The following is a 21180-nucleotide window of genomic DNA, read 5'->3' on the forward strand; positions in this document are numbered from 1 at the left end:
GTGGGGACATCAGCCTCTTAGAGAAGCCTCTGTTGTTATCTTGGTTGATGGCAGCCCTGTGTATGCAGCGCGCACAGCACATGCAGCAACAGCAAAAAAGAGAGAGGTAGGTGGAACAGGCAGGAGCTGGGTGCCTGGGGCAGGCTGGTGCCCAAGGGCCCACTCATGCCTGGCGCCGACCCTGACTGGGCGCACAAAAAACAGTGTGTAGCTACATCATACCAGGAGGTTATTAGCTAATACGAATATTATCAGTGCTTGGAATGAACTAGTTCAGTTGAATGAAGTTGACTGAATGAGGTAAAAAATCTCTGAATTAGAACTGAAAGTAGTTCCATAACAGCTGGGTGAACCTTTTTCATTTTGAAGAAGAACTTTGAATGATTTCTAGCTCTTATTCGCATTATTTCCTCCCCCACCCCAGAGGAGTCCAGGACTCTTAGATTTCATTTTTAAAAAAGCAGCCCATCAGACATCTATAAAGAAAGTTAGAAAGCAAAATGTGGAGGCAATGTTCTAAGGCTGTGGTTCCTGAACCTTTTCCCCCCACGGATCACTTGAAAAATGTTAATGGACCACATTATAATTCTTCTGCTTGTTGTAGCAACTGTAATGTGCTATGCTAGATCCTTTTTTATTTTTAATTGTATTTTTATTGTTTCTTTTACTTCTTATATTGTTTTTTATTGTATTACAATTTGAATTCTGTTGAATGCTCCTCGGGTGGTCATGTTGGCTTGGGTCCAGGAATGTAGTCATCCAGGTCTTGGGGGATCTTAGACCCTTTACTTTTTTTGGGAGCAGGGTCCCTATGTCTCCAACATCCTACAAGCCAATCAGCATGAAAGAGGAATATATTAGCCATTGAGAATAATCTTCTAACTTGCTTCCTTGTCCTTCCCTGCTGATTGGAGCCAATCTGAGTGGAAGGAGGTGAGTCAGCCACTGAGAAGACTCTTTTCAGTAGCTAACATTCTCCCCTTTTTTGCTGACTGGCTCCTATGGGCGTCTGTTGTGAGGGAAGGCATTAACAAGGATCTCATTCCTCACCCAGCAGCAAAAGGAAAAAAAGGGGAAGGATGTGGCTATGACTATCATGAAGGGACCCTGAACGTCTGAACTTGCCACTACATTACTGCTTGGGACTGACCCCGGTTATAGACTTATAAACTTGACTGCACAGACCCAGTCAACATTCTTCAAGTCCTCCTGTTCCTGGCCAAGAAAAAAGAAGTATATTGCAGCTGATAGGGAAGGCAGTGCCTTGGGAGATGCAGGCTGCTTCCACGTTGGGTATTTACCACAGAACAAACACACTCTATTTACTTGGCTTTGCAATGTGTATATGTAAAGGAGCGCCTCCAAGCATCATCAGCTCTGCCGCCCAACAAGATCAGCCTCAAAAGACCTTCTCTCCATCCCATCAGTCAAAACAGCCAAACTGGTGAGGACTAGAGAGAGGGCTTTTTGAATTGTGGCCCCCACCCTGTGGAACTCCCTCCCAAATGATCTCCGCCATGCCCCTTCTATGATGAGCCTCCGCCGGGCCTTGAAGACCTGGCTCTTCAGGCAGGCTTTTGGGGTGGGTTAGATTTTATCTTCATTGTTTTTAGATTTTTAATGCCTACGTATTGTATGCCTATGTTGTACGTCGACTAGAGTGGCTGGGCAGCCAGCCAGATGGACGACTAATAAATTCAATAAATAAATAAATAAAAGTAAATAAATAAATAAAATGGATCACCTGAATGAAGCTCATGGACCATAGTTTGGAAATCCCTGTTATAAGGCTCATCAGCAAGACATGAATGTGCTGCTTTTGCTGCGGATGCTTAGTCACTTAATCACTATTGCTAAGCAATCAGAAGCAATGTGAAGCATTTCCTATATCTTCCCTGCTGGAGAAATTTACTCTCTTCCAACAGGAGCAGCTTGCAGTGACAAGTACAGGAACAAAGTGAATGATGCCTTGTGCCTTTAACGTTTATGATCTATTAATTACATTTATATCCCACTCTTCCTCCCAGAACATCTTTGTGGCTGGCACAAATTAAGCAAGAAACCAAAAAAGGGGTCAAAGACCAAGATGCTGGAAAATAGGAACTTTTATTATAGATAAAACCCAACGCGTTTCAGCCTATTATCTGCAGGCTTTCATCAGGGGATAATGGCTTATAAGATTATAAGACCAGCAAATCGCTTTCTGTACTGTGTCAAAGTCAAATGTCTCAATGTCTCAAATACAATTACGGGGAAAGCTTCACCTGCTCTCCTTCTGTCAGATACGTTATTATCTGATTTACTTTTGGACCCTACACTTCAGCACAGCAGCTTGTAATATTGTGAATGCTGGGGAAATATGTTAAGGAAGATCGGTTCATGAACGGAAAAGTTCATGTGGATGAACTTGAACTGACCTAGTTCATTTTGTGAAAGGACAAGGTGAATTGGAATTAGTTGATTTTTGGACAGGATAAACTGGAATGGGAACTCATTTCTTTTAAAAACGAACTGTCCAAACACTGATTATTATAGAATTCCTTACACAGTAAGAACTTTCAGGGGGCAGTGGGTATGGTTTTCTTTAAAAGAGAGATCATTGGAGTCTAATTGCTCTTTTAAATATTTGTTTTTATTTACACATACACAAGTTGTTCTTTTTATGTGCAGATCTCAGTTATAGCAGGGAAAGGCAGGTGGGAAAGGTGTCACTTCCCCTTTTCTCTTCCAGTGAGACAACCCATGACCACTTCTTTTGAGCTACTACTCAGCGATCCTCTAACAAAATGAAGGTTACATAATGCAGTGTGGGAACATTTATTTTTTGCACTGAGAGACCAGCCCATAATTGTTAGCACAAGCCCTGACAACTTGGGTCAAAATTCTTAACAAATCCCTCTCCTGACATTTCCAGCTTCTTTGGGTCTGTCATGGGTATGAGCTGTGTATTCATACTGTGCATTTTAAAGCAAGGGTAGGAAACCTTTTTGGCTCCACAGGCCAAACCCTCATCAGGATTGCTTGGACAGGCCAAATTTAACATGTGGTCAGGGTCACCCACCTGTCAATCACCTGATGTCACAGTAATGTCCTGTGATTTGGGGCTTTGAAATCCCAAAGTTGGGACTTCACAGCTCCTCACAGGCAGCAAGGTACTGCTAAAACCCTTCATTTTAGCAGCGGTTTCAATGCAACCCCCTTTGTGATCAGGAGGCGGTTTGAATTGAATCCTGCCAAAATGAGCAGGATTTAACTCCCACTCATCAGCTGATGAGCAGTGGGTTTAATCCTGCTGCACTGGCTGCACACACCGCTCCCTGCATGGAATTGGCACATGCAGTCAAAGCAGAATTCAACCCCACTCCTGCCCATCAGCTGAAGTTGCCCTCCCATCTGAGTGACATCCGTTGATTGATAGATGGGTGTGGTTTTGAGAGAATGGCCTCACGACCAGATCGGAACCCCTGGTTGGCCAAGGTTGGCTTGCAGGTGGGAGGCCCCCCACCCGTTTTAAAGCATTTTGGATGCCCATCTCAAAATGTAATGGTTATGGTGTGTTGGGAGTAAAGCACCACCAATGCATGTTGCAAGTGACCTGAACCAGTGGGGATGATAGACAGAAAGGCAATGTATTCTTTCCTCCACTGATTCTTTCTCCAAAGTGTTTGTTGTTTTTGCAGACTTTGCTCCTCGCCTTCCTCCCTTCTCTTCCTCTCTTTGTTCCCAGTGAATTAGTCATAGTTCCCTGAGTGGAAGCTGCATAGCTGCTTTAGCATGTATGACTTTATGTCTTTGTAGTAATAAATCTTAAGTTTCTTTATTCTTTCAGCTACCAGACTTAACAGACTAGTTATTTCTAATTTATATCTACCCAAAACTCTAACACGGTGGATATCAGGAGGGGAAGAACCTTGTTTATTGCCCGCTCTAAAAAGCTACGGCTGGAGGTAACAGAAGAGAAAATTCCCGCTCTGTTCAAAGGTCATCCAGAAGGTTAGTGCAAATCAATGGCCTGCATACAGCATTCCTCTCCCCCTTTGAAATATCTTTTCCTATTTTTTGCCAGGCATCCCCCCCCGCAGGACAACAAGCCAAACTTCTCCAGTCTCTTGCTAAGCAGTGCATGAAGGGAGCCCCCAACAAATCTGTTTCCCTTTATTTTTGTCATGTTGAATCTGGACTAGCCAGTTTCTCAAACACAGGATCTGAACAGACACAGGAGCCAAGCACTTTACCTAACCTTTGGAGGAGGAACTGGATGCTACAATAAGCTGTCTTTAGGTGCCACACAGCTTTGTTAGGTAGGCATGGGCATTTAATGTTTTGTTTTAATATGTTTCAAAGTCTTTAAAGATATTTAAAGTCTTTTTTAGTGTTTTTGTTTGCTGCCCAGGGCTCTTTCAGGGAGGAAGAGTGGGATATAAATTTAATAAATAAATAAATAAATAAATAATGTAGGGGCTTCTAAATTACTGCCGGCCTCACTCTGCCAACTTCCCTCCGCTGTTGGGCAGCAAGCCCTGTTCATCCAGCTTCCCGCTAATAATTGCAGGGACCCTGCAGTAAACCTCAGTTGGTTTCCCATTTCTTTTGACGGATGGCAAGTGCAGAACGTGAGCTGCTACAAGAGCCAAGCAGCTCATGCAAGCTGGGCTGGAAGAGCTGAGGGCTCGATTCAGCACTGGGATTGGGCTGGCAAAGGGCTTTGTCAGTCAGGCACAGTCTGGCAAGAGAGATGGCACTGCTGAATGCGCACAGCATCTTAGCGACTGGGTCGAATCGGGGCATTGGGCTAGCTGGTGGGGAAAAGCAACCGGCCAGAATTGGTATTTGCTTAAAAACAGTTGAGTTACCTCTTTATGTCCCTTGAGAACCCCTGTTCTTTGTAGAAATATGGAGGAATGTGTAAGAAGGAGCCTGATTTTCTCCGTGGATTGATCTGAAGAACATTTCAAGAGAGATGTTATTACCTTATTGGGTATTGGAAATTAGAAGAATAGCCAAGATTACACATTATAAAATACATGGCATGGAATGGATGGACATCACTATATAGTCAATCACATTGAGCTGAGTGCAGATTTCCTCTATGTCAAAGTCTCTAGGACTGCAGTATCTCTTTTTATGAAAGTGTAGGTATAGGACCAGGAGTGGGAGAAAAAACCCTTACAGTTTGTCAGAGTGGAAACTAATCTATATTAACCCATGGTGAGAACATAGCCCAATAAAAAAACCACTTGTTTTAACATGAGTTGTTTGCGACGACAGGATCAGTGAGTTGGTGGGTTTTGCAGAATTTACCCTACATACATTTTCCTGCATGAACTATAGTTGCATGATCTTGAATGCTCCCCTAGGACTCCACACTAAGGACAGGGCTCTTTACAAAACTCAAGTTCAAGCTGAGATACTTTCTGCAGGACAATTCTGCAGAGTAACGGCAACGCAACGAAGCAAACCCAGGTGGGACCTAATTTTCTCCTGTCTTCCCTTTCTTTCCTATATCCTTATTTCAAATAATCCTACTTCTAGGACGATGTTCCATCCTAAGTCTCTGGTTTATATATCTTTCAGGACTTGACTAATTTGGCTGCTAAGCATCAAGAAGTGGAGGTCATCCCACTGGGTATGTGTTACCATCCCCTCCCCAAATTCCCATACTGATAGGGAGAAGAGCAGAGAATCAAGGTCATTTCACAAGATTGCTTTTCTGAAGATTAAGTGTGTATTGGTTCCCCATTTATGGTGTTCAGTTAGAATGTAAAAATTTGAGAAATATGTGGAAAAAGTTTAGCTCAAGTACCAAGGCAAGCTAAGAAACCTAATATGCCAAAAATATTACAAAGAAAAGAATATGAATAGAGAAAACATTGGACTATGCCACTGAATTTGACCCAGTGTCCTTTCTTCTGAGAACACAGATTCTATAAGAAAAGACCACAGAGAACTTGCTAGCTGCATCTGGAGTAGGGATGGGCAAATCTGTCAATTTTGGTTTCACTCAGTCTCTCATTTTTCCAATGTTAAATTTGGTTCCCCACATTTCCACATCTCTGGTTGCACCAGCTGCAACTTCTGGACCAACCTCAAGGGCAGGCCCACATAGAGCACATTACAGTAATCCAGCCTGGAGGTTACCAGTGCATGGACAACAGTGGTCAGGCTTTCCTAGTCCAGAAACGGCCGCAGCTGTCTTACCAGCTGAAGCTGGTAAAAGGCTTTCTTAGCCACTGAGGTCACCTGGGCCTCTAGCAACAAAGATGGATCTAGGAGCACCCCCAGACTATGGACCTGCTCTTTCAGAGACAGTACCACCCCATCCAAAGCAGGCAACTGACCAATTATCTGAACTCAGGAACCACCAACCCACAGCATCTCCGTCTTGCTAGGATTCAGACTTAGTTTATTGGCCCTCATCCAGCCCACCACCGAGTCCAGGCACTGGTCCAGGACTTGCATGGCCTTTCCTGATTCAGATGTTACAGAGAAATAGAGCTGGGTATCAGCGTACTGCTGACACCTTGCCCCAAATCTCCTGATGACCACTCCCAAGGGCTTCATACAGATGTTAAACAGCATGGGGGACAAGATGGTACCCTGCAGCATCCCACAGCGCTACTGCCAGGAGGCCGAAAACAATCACCCAATGCTATTCTCTGAAAATGACCCTGGAGATAGGATCGGAACCACTGTTAAACAATGCCTCCAGTACCCATCTCAACAAGTCAGCCCAGAAGGATACCATGGTCAGTGGTATCAAAAGCCGTTGAGAGATCAAGTAAGGGTAACAGAGTCACACTCCTGTCCTTCTCCCGATAAAGGTCATCCATCAGGGTGACCAAGGCCGATTCAGTCCCATAACCAGGCCTGAACCCAGACTGGAACGGGTCAAGATAATCTGTTTCATCCAAGAGTACTTGCAAATTTTGCCATTTTTACTCTCCTAGACATTTTTTTGCCATTTTTACTCTCTTACACATAGAACTACATAGTTGTTTTATCCCATAAATCCCAACACAGATCACAATTCGCTCTCCAAGAACTCAGCAGCACCTTTATCAGCATGAGCAGTTGCAGCCCCCTCGTAGAACTGCATGCTTGCAAGTGCAGTCTTCTTGTATGGGATGAGAATCATGTGAATGAGCTTGCCACACCTTGTTCTTTTAAAGCTAGGCAGGCAGGGTGTGGCGACTTGCTGGGACATCTTTGTTGCTACCTTCTAGTCTTGAATCCCAGACTCTGCTCTTAGACTTTTGTATTGTGCCTCCCTGTTGCTGATCCTGCACTGAGCCCTGTTGAATAAATCTCTCTGTTACCTGAAAGTAAGAACCTTGACCTGGTGTTTTGGGGATGGTGAGCCAGGTCCAGGACAAGTACTTTAGAAGCAAACTCAAATTATATCTTCTTTGTTAGAAGAATAAGATGCCAGTGTACCTGTCCTCACAAGGAGGATATATCTAAATATTGACAGCGAGGAGAAAAAACAAAGGAAGGGCATGGACCAAAGACTTAGAAAGAGTGTGTAATGAAAATACACTTTCCTTTTTCTTTTACAGGTGTCAACATAGGCACCCTTTACCTTTTGCACATCTGTGAATATCTTGAATTCCTGGAAATATCTCCATACCTTGCTGCAACTGTAATTGTAACTGATTTATACTGCATTTGGTGGTGAGTTTCTGAAAAATAACCATGTTTGCAGATATGTTTGTAACTGTGAAAAATATACATTTGTTTATTATTTAGCCATATGTGGTTTGTTAATATAAGGGATGTTAAAGTGTGAAAAGAGTTTGAATGGGTTGTTTAACAAACACGCTCCGGCCTGTTTACCTATAAGGTGGGCAGCTGGTCACTGGTGTCTACTTTTGATTTCCAAATAATCAACTGGAAGGCACCTCATAACGACGACGTATGGGAGGAGGGGAGCAAAACCCACCCTCAACCACCTTATCACTCTTAGCTTCTTTTATTCTTTATTTATATAGTGCATTAATATACCACTTTGAATGTAATTAGGCTTAAGGTCTCTGTCTCATGCTGTCTGTAACATTAGGGAATGAATGATTGGGTGAAGTTAGACGCTGCTCATATTAATTGTAATTGAAAATGCTATTTTCCCTTTTCCTCTTTCAATAAACCAAACGTTATGTTACTCTTTGTGTGCTTTATTGGGGTTAAGAGTGGATTCATACACACGTAAGAGTGACACGCAGGTTTAATTCCAGTAGGAGGTTCTGCTACACTCTCGGGGGTGATGTTTGAGTTCCCAGTGAGTATACACGCATGTGGGGATTCACACCTACATGTGAAACAACCTCACTCTGCCTAATGGTAGAGGTGGCTTTGCTTTAAGATCCTTTCCCTCTGTCTGCCTTTTACTGACAGACAGCAATCCAGGCTAGAAGACAGCAGCTGAAGGCAACCAAGCACAGCGAGGAATGGGGGTGGCAGGATGCTGATTTAACATCCCTCTCTCGGATGTTCATTTTGATGTCAAAAGTAGACCTCCCACCACGGCTGATGTGGAAACAGACCAATGTGTATTTAATGAATAGACAGATAGATGGAGGCTTGCTTTTCATTCTCTCGAACAGCAAATGAGGTGGTCAGGCCGCCCTCCAGACTGCATCACATCAGCCTTTCAAAACAACTCTCAAAACATTCCCACACACAGAAAAAGTAACACAATCGGAACAAAGCCTGTCTACAAGTAGGGATGCAGGAGACCTTGGATTCAGTTTGCATAAGACGACTCTATCAAAATTGAAGTTTCCGAAACAATATGAGAACCGAAACGCAGCCATCCTTTGAAATTTACACTTATCCGAGTTTTGCGATGCAGTTCTCCAACCATGCAATGTTTACAAAAATGGATATATTAGGGGGAAATGCTCATGAAATGAATAATGTATTATTAGTGAAAATAATACAAAAATGCATTATATTAGGATAAGTTGCTCACAAAAAATGTGTACGTTAGTCAAACTGCATGCAAAAATATCTTAGGAGAAAGTCACACTAAAATGCTGAAGAATTTTCGCAAGGATTTCTTTTTAAAAAAACTGCAAATTGCTGCAACAATGTGGAGAATCAAATTTGTGATAGGAAAAATGAGAAACCGAGACAACCGAAATTGACAGATTCCATCCCTGTCTACGACCCTTCTCTCAGATGGAGAAATATGCCTGTCTTTTGTGTTTTGTGCTTTGGGAAAAATTTCTGTGACCTCTGTTGATGTCTTAGTAAATCTGTCAAAGTTCAAGGCCTTGTGCTATTATTATATGATAAGCCTGTTTAGGAGTAGCTGCTCGGTGATGGGTTCTGAAAGGAGTGTGGATTGCTTTTAATATTTATAGATGGGACCCAGATCAGGTAAATTCATTTTAATTGTTCTGACAAATGACAGGCTCTGATCGGCTGGAGGTCCTAATCAGTGAAGAATGGGGAGTTAACTGTCAGTTGGGAAAGTCAGTTGATAAAGGAGTTGCCAGGCAATGAACAGAGGTCAATGAGGGAGAAATGGAGAGCAGAGGCCTTAAGCTATTCTTCCCCAGAATGATAACTATACTTGCTGGCAAGGATCAGGAAGAGGGAGCCTGCGGCTAGATTATGTTTTCTATATGCTGTTTTACCAGGACCAGTCCTACCATGTGGCAGAGTGAATGAACCAGTTCAGGAGGCACTATGCTGGGGGGCGGGGATGCGGCATTTTGGCATATAGCAAGAGTTTTGGGCTGCGATGTCATCAATATGCCGATGACACTCAGCTCTATCTCTCCTTTAAGGCCTCACCAGAGTTGGCTGTGGAAACCATGTCCAAGTGCCTGGAGTCCGTAAGTGGATGGATGGGCGAGAACAGACTGAGGCTTAACCCCGATAAGACCGAGGTGTTGCTTGTGGGTGACAGGAGAAGGTTGGGAAACATCGACCTGGTCCTAAATGGGGTAAGATTGCCCCTGAAGGACCAGGTCCGCAGCCTAGGGGTCATTCTTGACTCCCAGCTGTCCATGGAGGCTCAGGTGACAGCAGTGAGCCCGGCAGCTTGGTATCAATTACATCTGATACAGAGGCTATGACCCTACCTTCCTGTACATCTGCTCCCACAGGTGATACATGCCCTGGTCTCCTCTCGCTTGGACTACTGTAATGTGCTCTATGTGGGGTTACCCTTGAAAACAGTCCGGAAACTGCAGCTGGTACAGAATGCGGCGGCACGTTTGATTAAGCATAGCCGTCGCCGAGATCACATTACTCCAGTGTTAGTGGATCTACACTGGTTACCAGTTGTTTACCGGGCTCAATTCAAGGTGTTGGTGCTGACCTTTAAAACCCTAAACGGTTTCGGCCCAGTTTATCTGAAGGACTGCCTCCAGTATCATCAATTAGGCCACCTCACTAGATCAGCCACACAGGACCTCCTCTCGGTCCCACCAGTCAAAGCAGCCAGACTGGTGCGGACCGGGGAGAGGGTGTTCTCGGTGGTGGCCCCCACCCTCTGGAATTCTCTCCCTTATGACCTCCGACATGCTTCCTCCCTGACGGGCTTCCGCCGAGCTTTAAAGACCTGGCTCTTCAGGCACGCCTATAATTTTGGGGTGGATTAGCTTTCTGTTGTATTAATTGATGTTTTATATCAGATATATTGTATATTGTAAATTGTTTTTGTATTGTATATTGTATTTTAACCGTTGTTGTAAGTCGCCTAGAGTGTCCGAATAGTCGGACAGATAGGTGACTAACAAGTAAAATTTAGTATTATTATTATTATGTGCTGATGCTGCCCTCAGGGACAGGAACATAAGAAGTTGCCATATACTGAGTCAGACCATTGGTCCATCTAGCTCCATCCCTAAAGATGGAGGAGATATTCAACTTAGGATGGATTTAAAGGCAAATTTAACTAATTTGCACTTTCCAAAACAATGCACAAACTGAAACACAGCCATCCTTCAAAATTTGCACTCTTCCAAATTTGGCAATATAGTTCTTTGGCCATATAATGTGTGCAAAAATGCATATACCGACGTAAAGTGTGCATAACGATGCACAGGGTAGTGAAAATAACATACACCAATGCATTATATATGGGGAAACTGGTTTGCAAAAATGTGCATATTAGGCAAATTGCGGACAAACATGTAGATGTTAGGAGGCATTCGCACTAAAATGCCGATAAAATTTCATGAGGACATTTTGTTAAAAATTTGCATACTGATGTGGAAATATGGAGAACCGAATTTAAGGCTGGAAAAATGAGAAACGGAGAGAAACTGAAATGGGCAAATTCACCTATCCCTGTTATCCACAGTGACTCTCCAGGGTTGCAGACAGGAATCTTTTACAACCCTACCTGGAGATGCCAGGGATTGAACCTGGGACCCTTTGGATACAAAACCGATGCTCTACCACTGAGCTGTGGTCCTTTAGCTTTGCTTACGAAGTCTGAATATTTGCTTTAAAGGAATGTAATTGGGCTCCTACAGCCTGGTATTTATGTTTCACTGCAGATTCTGGAAGCAAGTGACCTGTTCCATTATTTTTCATTCTATGCTCATGACACTACATACAGAATCCCATACATTGCCCATCACTCAGAGACTGTGTTGATGAGATGAGTAACTAATTTGCACCACCAGGGCCCAGAAGACAGAAGAGTGACACAAGACTTGCACTGTGCAAAAAATAAAATAAAAAAAATAACAGGCAGGTAAGATCATATAAGGTAACCAGAAGGAGGTTGTGAGAGTCCATTACATTATTCATCACTTGGATACTGTGTTCACAAAGCGAGTGGCTCACTTGTACGCTTGGGGCCCAGAAAAAAGAATAGCAATATAAGACTTGCACTGTGCAAAAAATAAATAAGGGTGGGGGAGAGTAACTATGATGTTCCATATATTTGTGTTAATGTTTCATGCTGTGGTATTCCTATATATATGGTAAGAGGTTTGTAGTAGAATGTTTTAGGTGAGTGGTGAATGTTGGGAGGGGGAAATGAGTAGAATGCTGCAGTGTGCTGGATGGTGATTGGCTGAGTGACTAGGAGAGGTTTATATTTGTGTGTGTGGCAGTTTGGCAGTTGGAGCGACTGTGTGGGATGGTTAGTGGTAGAGAGTGCAAGGTCAGTGTTGGTTTATTATCTTGGATTTAGATAGTGAAAAGGTAGAGACAGTGTAGGAATATTTGGATGGGCAGGCCAGGTAGGACCTTAAGGTGTTTAAAGAACATACAGTAACGTATGTGTAAGACCCTCATACAATGAATGAAACCACATGCTGATGAACAAGTAAACTTCCATCTTTTTAAATGCTTCTGTTCTATAAATAAATATAGTATTGGACTACGACCTGGGAGGCCAGGGTTTGAATCCCTGTTCAAAGTATCAGGTTACAGGAGCTTAACTCAGAGCTGTGAGCTTTAAGGAGACAAAGTGTCACAGGGGAGTTGAGGCTTGCCTAAATACCTGAGCCATTATGGCAACAGGGCTGGAGGAATATAGGAAGGAATTCCTAACAGTATTGCCATAAGTGATGTGAAAATCATAACCCTGTGTGTCCCTCTGCTAACAAAAGTGGGTTAATAAGGGGTGAGGGCACGACAGAGATCACATAAGGCAACCAGAAGGAGGCTATGAGATTTTCAGCAGAACATGTTGCATTTATTGAAAAGAAGGCTTGGTTATTTAGGTGTTGGAATTGCCTGTAGAGATGGGTTACTTCTGCAGAGCAGACAAGCGGGTTGTCATTTCCTGGTGTTTCACCAGGGAAGGGGTTTCCCGTCCAAGTTTACAAAAGTGCCATTTTCTTTCTCAGAGAGATGGGCAAGGGTGTTCAGGATCTCTCGCACACCCTCATCCACTGTCATTGGGGCTAGTCCCTGATGGAAAGAGATAATAGGTGAGTGATCCAATATTTGCACTGTGCAAAATATCATCATTTGCCTTTCCGTAGCAATCTATTCTCAAGGCGGTTCACCACATGAAAATAGTTACATAATTGACTGCTACAAAACAAAATTCAAATTGTCAAACAAGAAGTTAAAGAAAACATCTTATTAAGAAATATACAATAAACTGAAACAATACCCTTATAATTCATAATAAGGTTCAACAATAATACAAAAACATAATGCCAATAACAGCAAAATAACTGACCAGCAAAATTAAATTTGGGGCCAAACAAAAAACCCTAAACAACACCCCATAGTCTTTGCCATCTCCAGGTAGGAGTAGCTTTTATAGCTGCAATCAGTAGCTGCAATCAGTCAGGGCCCCACCCTCCCAGTCCAGGTGGAAGGAGACCAGCAAGCAGGGAGAGGGTCTTGCAGCACTCATTGTCAAAGTGGTCTCTGGCACAGTCAAGATGATGACAAATGGGTGAAGTCAATGAGATCCCATTTCAAAATATCCTTGTGGCAAGTTCAAGTATCAAGAGCAACCAGAGAAGTGTTCTTGATAGCTCCCCCACATGCCAAGTCTGAGGACATTTGGAAGCAGTGGATTTTTGCACCTGGGTAATATTTGGCAGATAGAGTTTTTATTAAATATGCAATTCTAAGGTCAGTGTGGTGTAGTGGTTAAGGTGCTGGACTACAACCTGGGAGACCAGGATTCAAATCCCCACACAGCCACGAAGCTCACTGGGTGAGCTTGGGCCAGTCACTGCCTCTCAGCCTCAGAGGAAGGCAATGGTAAACCACCTCTGAATACCGCTTGTAGTGCCAGCCTGCCAGCCTTGCCCTGGCCTGTACTTAAAATACGGCGCGGGACCACAATACCTTTCGGAACGCCTCTCCCGATATGAACCTGCCCGTACACTACGCTCAACATCGAAGGCCCTCCTCCAAGTTCCGACTCATAGAGAGGCTCGGAGGATGGTAACAAGAACTAGGGCCTTCTCAGTGGTGGCCCCCGAACTGTGGAATAGTCTTCCCGAAGAAGTGCGCTTGGCGCCGACATTGTTATCCTTTCGGCGCCAAGTCAAAACCTTCCTATTTTATCAGGCATTTTAGCTTTTCTTAAACATATTTTAATTGGTTTTAGATTGTGGATTTGCATTTATATTTTTTGTATTGTTCTGTGTGATTCTATTGTATTTATTGTAATGGTTGTACACCGCCCAGAGAGCTATGCTAGTGGGGCAGTATAAAAATTCAATAAATAAATAAAATAATAATAAAATGGCTGTACACCAAAGCCTTGTGGGGATTTTTCCCCTTGACATCTTTTTCTGTAACTTGCCAGCAGGCAGTTAAAGGTTTAGTTTTGCCTCATCGCTGTGACTTGGCAATTTACAACCCCAGCTGTATGAGATTACAAGCTAGCTTCATACTTTGTTATCAGTAGAAGGGGCCTGGTTCCATCAAGGCCATAAAATTCAAGGAACTGCCTTGGGAAACCAAGAGGAGGCGCCTGGTGTTGTGGGAACATAGTTTTTTCATCCTTTTGATAAAATCCTAATTGGTTAATTGTCTCCGGCTGGGCGGAAGATTTCTTCCATAAGAAGGAGCTCAGAACTTTGGGTTTTTGTGTCCCACTTCGGAGCACCACCTTGTCTCTTAGGTGATGTTCTGTTGTGGCTCCATTTCCATCCTGACTCACAAATCCCTGAGGGGAGAAGGCTATCCATCTGTAGATCCTATGGTATGTGAGTATAGCTTAGGCAAGAAAGCTTTGTTATTTTTGATTTGTGCCAAAAACTATCTTATTTGTTTTTCTTACCAAACCTTGCCTGTTTGGGGTGTATGGTAACAGGATTCAATTTGCTGCTAAAACTTACTTTGTGCACCTCTTTGTTATTTGTAATACTTTTATGCTTTTCTTATTTTTCTTTTTAATAAACTTTAATTACTTTAACCAATGTGTGTTCATTTCAGAGACAGGGGTCAGTTCCTAAATTCAGTCCTTGCCATTCAACTACAACTACCGTGTAACAAGTAACGTTTTACCTGAGACTTCAGAAGGGGCAAGGAGTGTATAAATACTCTTGTCCTGAAAAGCTCTGGTGCTTAACTGGTCTCTGGGATTCCCTTTGCCCCAGAGTAGTTATCCAGTTGGAAGGATGGTGGCAGTTACTACCTTGCAGGGTTGTTGTGACCGTGCACAACCTTGGCAAAGCAGGATTTGCTGGGATCAATTGCCCAAGGCTGGGAATTGACTCCTGGGACAGTGAGAGCAGACGGGGAAGGCTCCCCGCTTTCACTACATGGTGGTAGCGGGTGGGGTTTGCCCTCCCAGCTTTCACTACACCGCTTACCATGAAATCCCTATTCATAGGGTCGCCATAAGTCAGAAATGACTTGAAGGATGGTGTCTGTCTGGTCACACCCACTTTTGCCACATGCAGCATTGGTATGCAGCCCCCATAGGGTCGGCATAAGTCAGGATCGACTTGAAGGCAGTCCATTTCCATTTCCAAGGCATAGGGTGGCAAGGGAGCCAAAGGTGGTCCCACTGCCTTATCCAGTGCCTTGCTAAGGCTCTCATCAACAGGGTGGAAATATGAGCAGAGGAACACTTAGGCAGTCCACCATATTTCCCAGACCTTTTTATTTTAAAATCTATTTTCCTCCCTTTGGAAACAACGGGGAATAAATGGGATTGATTTATACCAGCTCCTGGCCTAATGTTAATTTCCCCCAGGTTTTGGGACATGTCAGGGAGCTGAAAAGGCATTGCATCCTTTGGTTCTTTCAACATCAGAGTTCTTGGATAGGTAGAGTAGCCATAGAAGTTGCTGCAGCAGTGGGAAGAGAGGATTAATCATTGGATCTCTCTCAGAGAGTGGAGCTCTCTCTCTCTCTGACCTTGGAGAGGGAGATTCAATATGGCTAATGGGTTTTTGGAGGGGATGGGACTAATTTGTGAAACTGTCAGCCACAATAATCAAGAAAAAAACCCTCCTTCTCCAGGGGTAGTATACCTCTTAATACTGGAAGATAGGGACAAGCAATTGGGGATGATCATGATCTTTATATATAGCATCATATTTTTTTATGATTTATTATTGTATGTTTTATTATTATTATTTCAAGATGCTTAGAGAACCTTGATATCATATGTTAAATGTTTGAACAGATTTCATGGTCTCTGCAGTTGCAAGTTCACCACAAATCACTTACAATTAAGTTTCCCATGTCTGTCTGTAGCCATCCCGGATGCAGCGAAATGCATAGGATCTCATCTTCAGCAAATCCCCGGGACTGGCATTGTGTGAGCATGTTCAGAGCAGCCTAGGAAAGAGACATATCAGAAGCAAGGAGGTGGGTGATGCATCCTAGTTCCATAGGAGGCAGCAGGTTCACAGGAGACCTCTGTAGGAATAAGACAGGGCTGGGGAACCTGTGGTTCTCCAGATGTTGCTGAACTCCAACTCCCATCAGCCCCAGCCAGCATGGCCAATGGTCCATGCCAGGAATGACAGAAGCTGCAGTCCGACATCATCTGAAAGGCCATTGGTTCCCCATCCCTGGACTCTATTATTTTAAATTCTCCATACAGACACAGTGAAGAGATACTCCTAGTTTGCCTCTAAATAAATGATGACAAAGATACTACTTTGGCTCCCAGAGTATGGTCACAAGATGACCACTGTGCTGAAGCTAAGCAGGACTGGGTCTGGTCATTGCCTGGATTGGTGACCACCTGGGAACTACAAGAATGCTGCCTTGAGTCCCATTATGGAAGAAAGGCAACATGAAAATACAGGAAAATAATTAAATGAAAATACTGGTACTATTTCAGAAATAAACTGAAATTCTTACAGTGCTATCAAGGTATGTTTTACATACTGTTTGAGAAGCAAAAAAGGGGGGGAGAAGAGGAGAAGGAAGACAGAGTACCTGCCCTTCAAGAAGCTGATATCTAAGGGCTGATCTACACGGTGGTTTACTGTATGTTTGGTGCTACTCGCATCTCCTTTTAATTTGCATGGTCCACATGACATTACCAGCAAACAGAAGCTATCACACAGTTTCCTTCCTGTAAATCTGTACTAACCCATCCACTGATAATATGAAAAGAGAAGAAAAAAAGTCTTCACTCTGTATCTCTAGTGCTTGCAGACGCTTTGCTCCAATGCTTTTATATGGGTGTGTCAATCATTCCCCTCTCCACACCCACTATCTGCTCCTCCCTTCTTTCATTTTCTTTCCTGTGGGCTGACAAGCAACTTCCAGTTGCTCTCCTCCATTCTGCTGGCCTTTTTATGTTGCTTCAAACGGTGCCTTATTTTCCCTCCCCTAACCTGTGTGCAAAAGCATAACACTGCTCAAACAAAGATTTGTATTTCAGCTGTATTGTAACAGTGAAAATACAAATAGGGTATTGGGCTCTTACTGTGGATGGTGCAAATAGAAAAAGGAGGTTCTTACATGTGAGCATAGCCTCCCTTCATCATTTGTATACCTCCATACCTTGCTGCAGCGATAGTTGATGTTATGTCCTAATTCCCATGCAAGGATATCTGTGATGGAGCCGCATAAACTGGAGATATTCACAATGGCAGCTTTGCTGCAGCTCATCCCTTTCTGTGAGCTTACTTCAGATGCCTTCCTCAGCAACGGCAAGAATGCCTGGAAAAGAAGAGGAAGAAATGAAGGACTGCCTTATATTTGGTGCGGAGGACAACCATCCCTTTATCAGTGCAGAGGCCACAGTCTGCCAGTGGTGTATTTTAATGGGATGCGATGGGCATCCCTTTACTTTTTTTTTGGAGCCACTCCCCTGCTGGGTCCCTCTGTCTCCAGCACTACAACCAATCAGGAATCAGGGGGGGAAATCCCCTTTCATGATTATTGCTCCCACTGACTATTGGTTGTGGGAGGAGGGGATCATGAGGAGACACAAGGAGGTGAGGAGACACACAGTGTGTGTGAGGGGAAAGTTTACAGAGAGGAGAGGAGAGTCCACAGAGAATGGTTTTCATTTTTTTCATCCACTGTGGCCTTACTAGCATTTTCCAGGTTAATTTCACTGTATTCTAAGTAATTTTGGGGAGTAATTCCCCCCAAATCTGTTTGGTGTCAATTGCTAGTTCTACTTCCTTATTAAACACACTTCCTTTTGCAGCAGTTGCCTTCTTCCGCTGCTGCCTATGACTATTTCTGCTGCCGCCACCACTCCCACTTTCTGCTGATAAGACCAAAGGCTGTCTGAGCTGGCAGTGGCAGAAGCAGTGTTGACACTGAGACCACATCCAATCTAGAGTGGGAGTAGTGAGTGGCCAATTTTTAAAAGTAAAAACATTTTTCAAGTATCTCAGGTGAAATAGTTTGGACTACCTCCTGTGAATGCACAGGATTGAGGGTTCAGACGAGTTCCCTTTTAACCTTGTAGCCCTGCAGAGCTCCACTTGCCAAACGCTGTGCTAACCTAAGCATGCACTGTCTCTGAACACAGGAGATGTCCACAGGGGCAGATCCAAAGTGAATGACACATTACAAACAACAAATCACATGGTACCTTGAGAATTTCTCACACTTATCAGTCTGGCCATCTCTAAATTCCCATGGAGATAGAGATTTCTATCACTACTAGAGGCGTCAGTCAGGGCTTATCCACGAAGGAGCATTACTTTGTACTAAATACGCTGTTTTTACCTCTGTTTTCTATTTGCATTGTCCACAGTAAGGACTCAATGCCAGCTGCAAACATGGTGGTTTCTATTCACACTGAGGGGAAGGATCAATCACGTAGTTTCCTAATGACCACATCCTCTAATTTAACATTTCTACTCCCTCTGGTTGCTTGGCAATCAAGCATGCTCATTTGTTCTACCAGCTGTAGTATCTTCTTCTTTATTTATTTACAGTCAACTGACCACAAATACAAAACATAATACTGGGAGTTATAAAATAAGACTACAAAGTAACACAGGGTACAACAAGCAACAAACTGGGTTATATAAACAACTCAAATTATTTGATTACTGTTGACAATCATAGAGGGTCTAGTCCAGATGGCCAAATTCAGGAATTTTGTCACTTGCTGAGTAATTGCCTTATCTGAACCCTCAAGTAAAACAATCAAAAGGGACTCACAAGAACGGCCTGGCCCCTTCATAATAGCTACAATTAAACAGGACATGTGAAATAGACTCTACTTCGTCATTATCACAGGGGCAGCACCTGTTGTTTCTTGGAGTTTTTTTTATATCTGCCTTCCAAAAGTGTAGATGGTAGAGCATTAAATCGAGCCAAAGAGAAAGCCCTCCTATACTTGGGAATAAATAACCAGCTTAGGTAGGGCATCCCATCTTTTCGAAGGAAACCTGATAGACCCAGTGACTGGGGAGAGCAAGGACCCTGTGCGGTTGCGTAAAGCTCTTGATTATCGATATCCACTAGCCTCTGTTTGACAATCCTTTTGGCACTTGCAAAATCCATAGAGAGCAGATCAGAAGGAGAGAGGCCTACTGAGGTAACTTTTTTCATCACTGTCTTTGACCAAGCTGACCCTGCGGAATCTCTCATTGCCTGGGATGTGAAGGAAATGTGAGTAAGTACCAGACAGCAGCAAAGCCAGAAATGAATAACGTAAGTCCAGGCTAAGCATTTTAGGGAGTTGAGGCCAGCCTCCAAATTGAGGGTGGCTCCAGAGACACATCTTGGGACACCAAAGATGGACCTGAGGAAAAAGGACTGAATTCCTTCAGGTGAACCCTTAGAATATGGAAACCAAATTGCTGCCCCGAAAAGAATCAGAGGAACTATTTTAGTTTTAAAAACACGGACGGCCACTGGCAGAAATTTCCCACTGTTGGCATGAAAAATATTAGTGCCTTAGAAGCTATTTTACTGGATCTAAAAAGCTTTCCCTTTCTGACTTCTGTTCTAACAAAAGTGTTTCTCTCCAAGAGAGAAAAAACTTCCCAGTGTTGTGGAAATTCTTTCGTAAACGTACTGGCAATTAGAATTCATTGAAGTGGCCTTCCTCCCTCTGGAGCAAAGGCAGAGAATGGAATGTGTGACTTTCAGATACACATTTCAAATGGGTATTTGACCCTGGGAAATAACTAAACATGCTCTTCCACTGTACTGATCACAGAAGGGGTGATAACATTAGGGTAAGATCTAACAAGAACAGGAAGACAGAAAGGATGAGACTTCACCTCCTGTTTCTTTTCAACATGTATGTTCCCTATATTACGTCTGTTTACATCCTCGTTTGATGACTCTGTCTTTTGCAATGTTTACTGCTTGGCATGCCATGTTGATCTATAAATTGTTGCTGTTTCCTGAATAAAGGTTGTACTCTCAGTTGGACTGAGAGCTTCTTTGGGGAAGTTAGAACCTTTGACCAAAGTTCTATTGTGTTTGGATCATGTTTTTCTTCCTCACTTGATTCTGGGTCCAATTGCAGCTCGTGTCCTACCTGGGGAAGGTGGCACAGCGAGATAGCCATTGAGATCTCGCCCAACACCACCCTTTGTAAGAAAAAAGCGGGTCAATGCACCCATATTTTTCTCAGCTTTAGCCCTAACAATTTTTTCCTGGGTTCTCCAGCTTGCTGCTTTGTGGAACCAAATACCCAGGTATTTATAGGAATCAGCCTGTTCAATTCTATCATTTCCCATAGACCAAGAATACCTGACCTTTCTCTTAGAGAATACCAGTACTTTGGATTTAGAGTAATTAATTGTGAGAAGATCTTTTTTACAATACTCCACAAAGCCACTCAGTAGTCTCTTGAGGTCCAGCCGAGTTTGAGAAATTAAAACCGCATCATCCGCATAGAGCAGAATAGATACCTTCGTATGCCCGATCTTGGGTGGATGAGATTGTATCATCTCCAACACAGATGGAAGGTCAGCCAAATGTAGATTGAATAAAGTGGGAGCAAGGACACACCCTTGTCTGACACCACGTGAGGAGATAAAAAGTGACCTCAGTTGCTACAGCGTACCTGAGCTGATGTGTTGTAATACAATGCGCTGATCAGGAACAGTAGCCTTTTCTCAATAGAGTACTGTTCTAATTTGCTCCACAGACAGTCACGAGAGATAGAATCAAATGCAGATTATAGATCTATAAAGGCTGCAAAGAGTTTACCTCCTCTTGGGTTAGAGTATTTATGCACTAAATGAGCCAGTACCAAACAGTGATCAAGGGTAGAACAGCCAACTTTAAAACCTATCTGCTCTTCCCCCAGGATGTTATTAACATTGATCCACGTTTTCA

At 43.3% G+C, this 21180-nt stretch overlaps 1 protein-coding gene across 3 annotated transcripts in view; it reads right to left on the reverse strand.

Moving 5' to 3' along the window:
* Positions 1-630: 630 nt before the first annotated feature.
* The window catches only part of LOC133368960 (C-signal-like), a 34064-nt gene continuing 13514 nt past the window's right edge, over positions 631-21180 (reverse strand). Inside the window, exons 4-7 of one of the 3 annotated variants that reach the window (XM_061593676.1) lie at positions 17416-17574; positions 16123-16233; positions 4854-4939; positions 631-825 (exon numbers count right to left, since the gene is read on the reverse strand). In XM_061593676.1, the coding sequence (XP_061449660.1) occupies positions 810-825; positions 4854-4939; positions 16123-16233; positions 17416-17574 (372 nt within the window). In that variant the 3' untranslated portion in view covers positions 631-809. Of the gene's footprint in view, positions 826-4853; positions 4940-12639; positions 12880-16122; positions 16234-17415; positions 17575-21180 lie in introns of those variants that run through there. The other 2 variants (XM_061593678.1, XM_061593677.1) reach the window with 2 other exon arrangements.

This window comes from Rhineura floridana, chromosome 13, assembly GCF_030035675.1.
Source record: "Rhineura floridana isolate rRhiFlo1 chromosome 13, rRhiFlo1.hap2, whole genome shotgun sequence".
Classification (NCBI taxonomy): domain Eukaryota; kingdom Metazoa; phylum Chordata; class Lepidosauria; order Squamata; family Rhineuridae; genus Rhineura; species Rhineura floridana.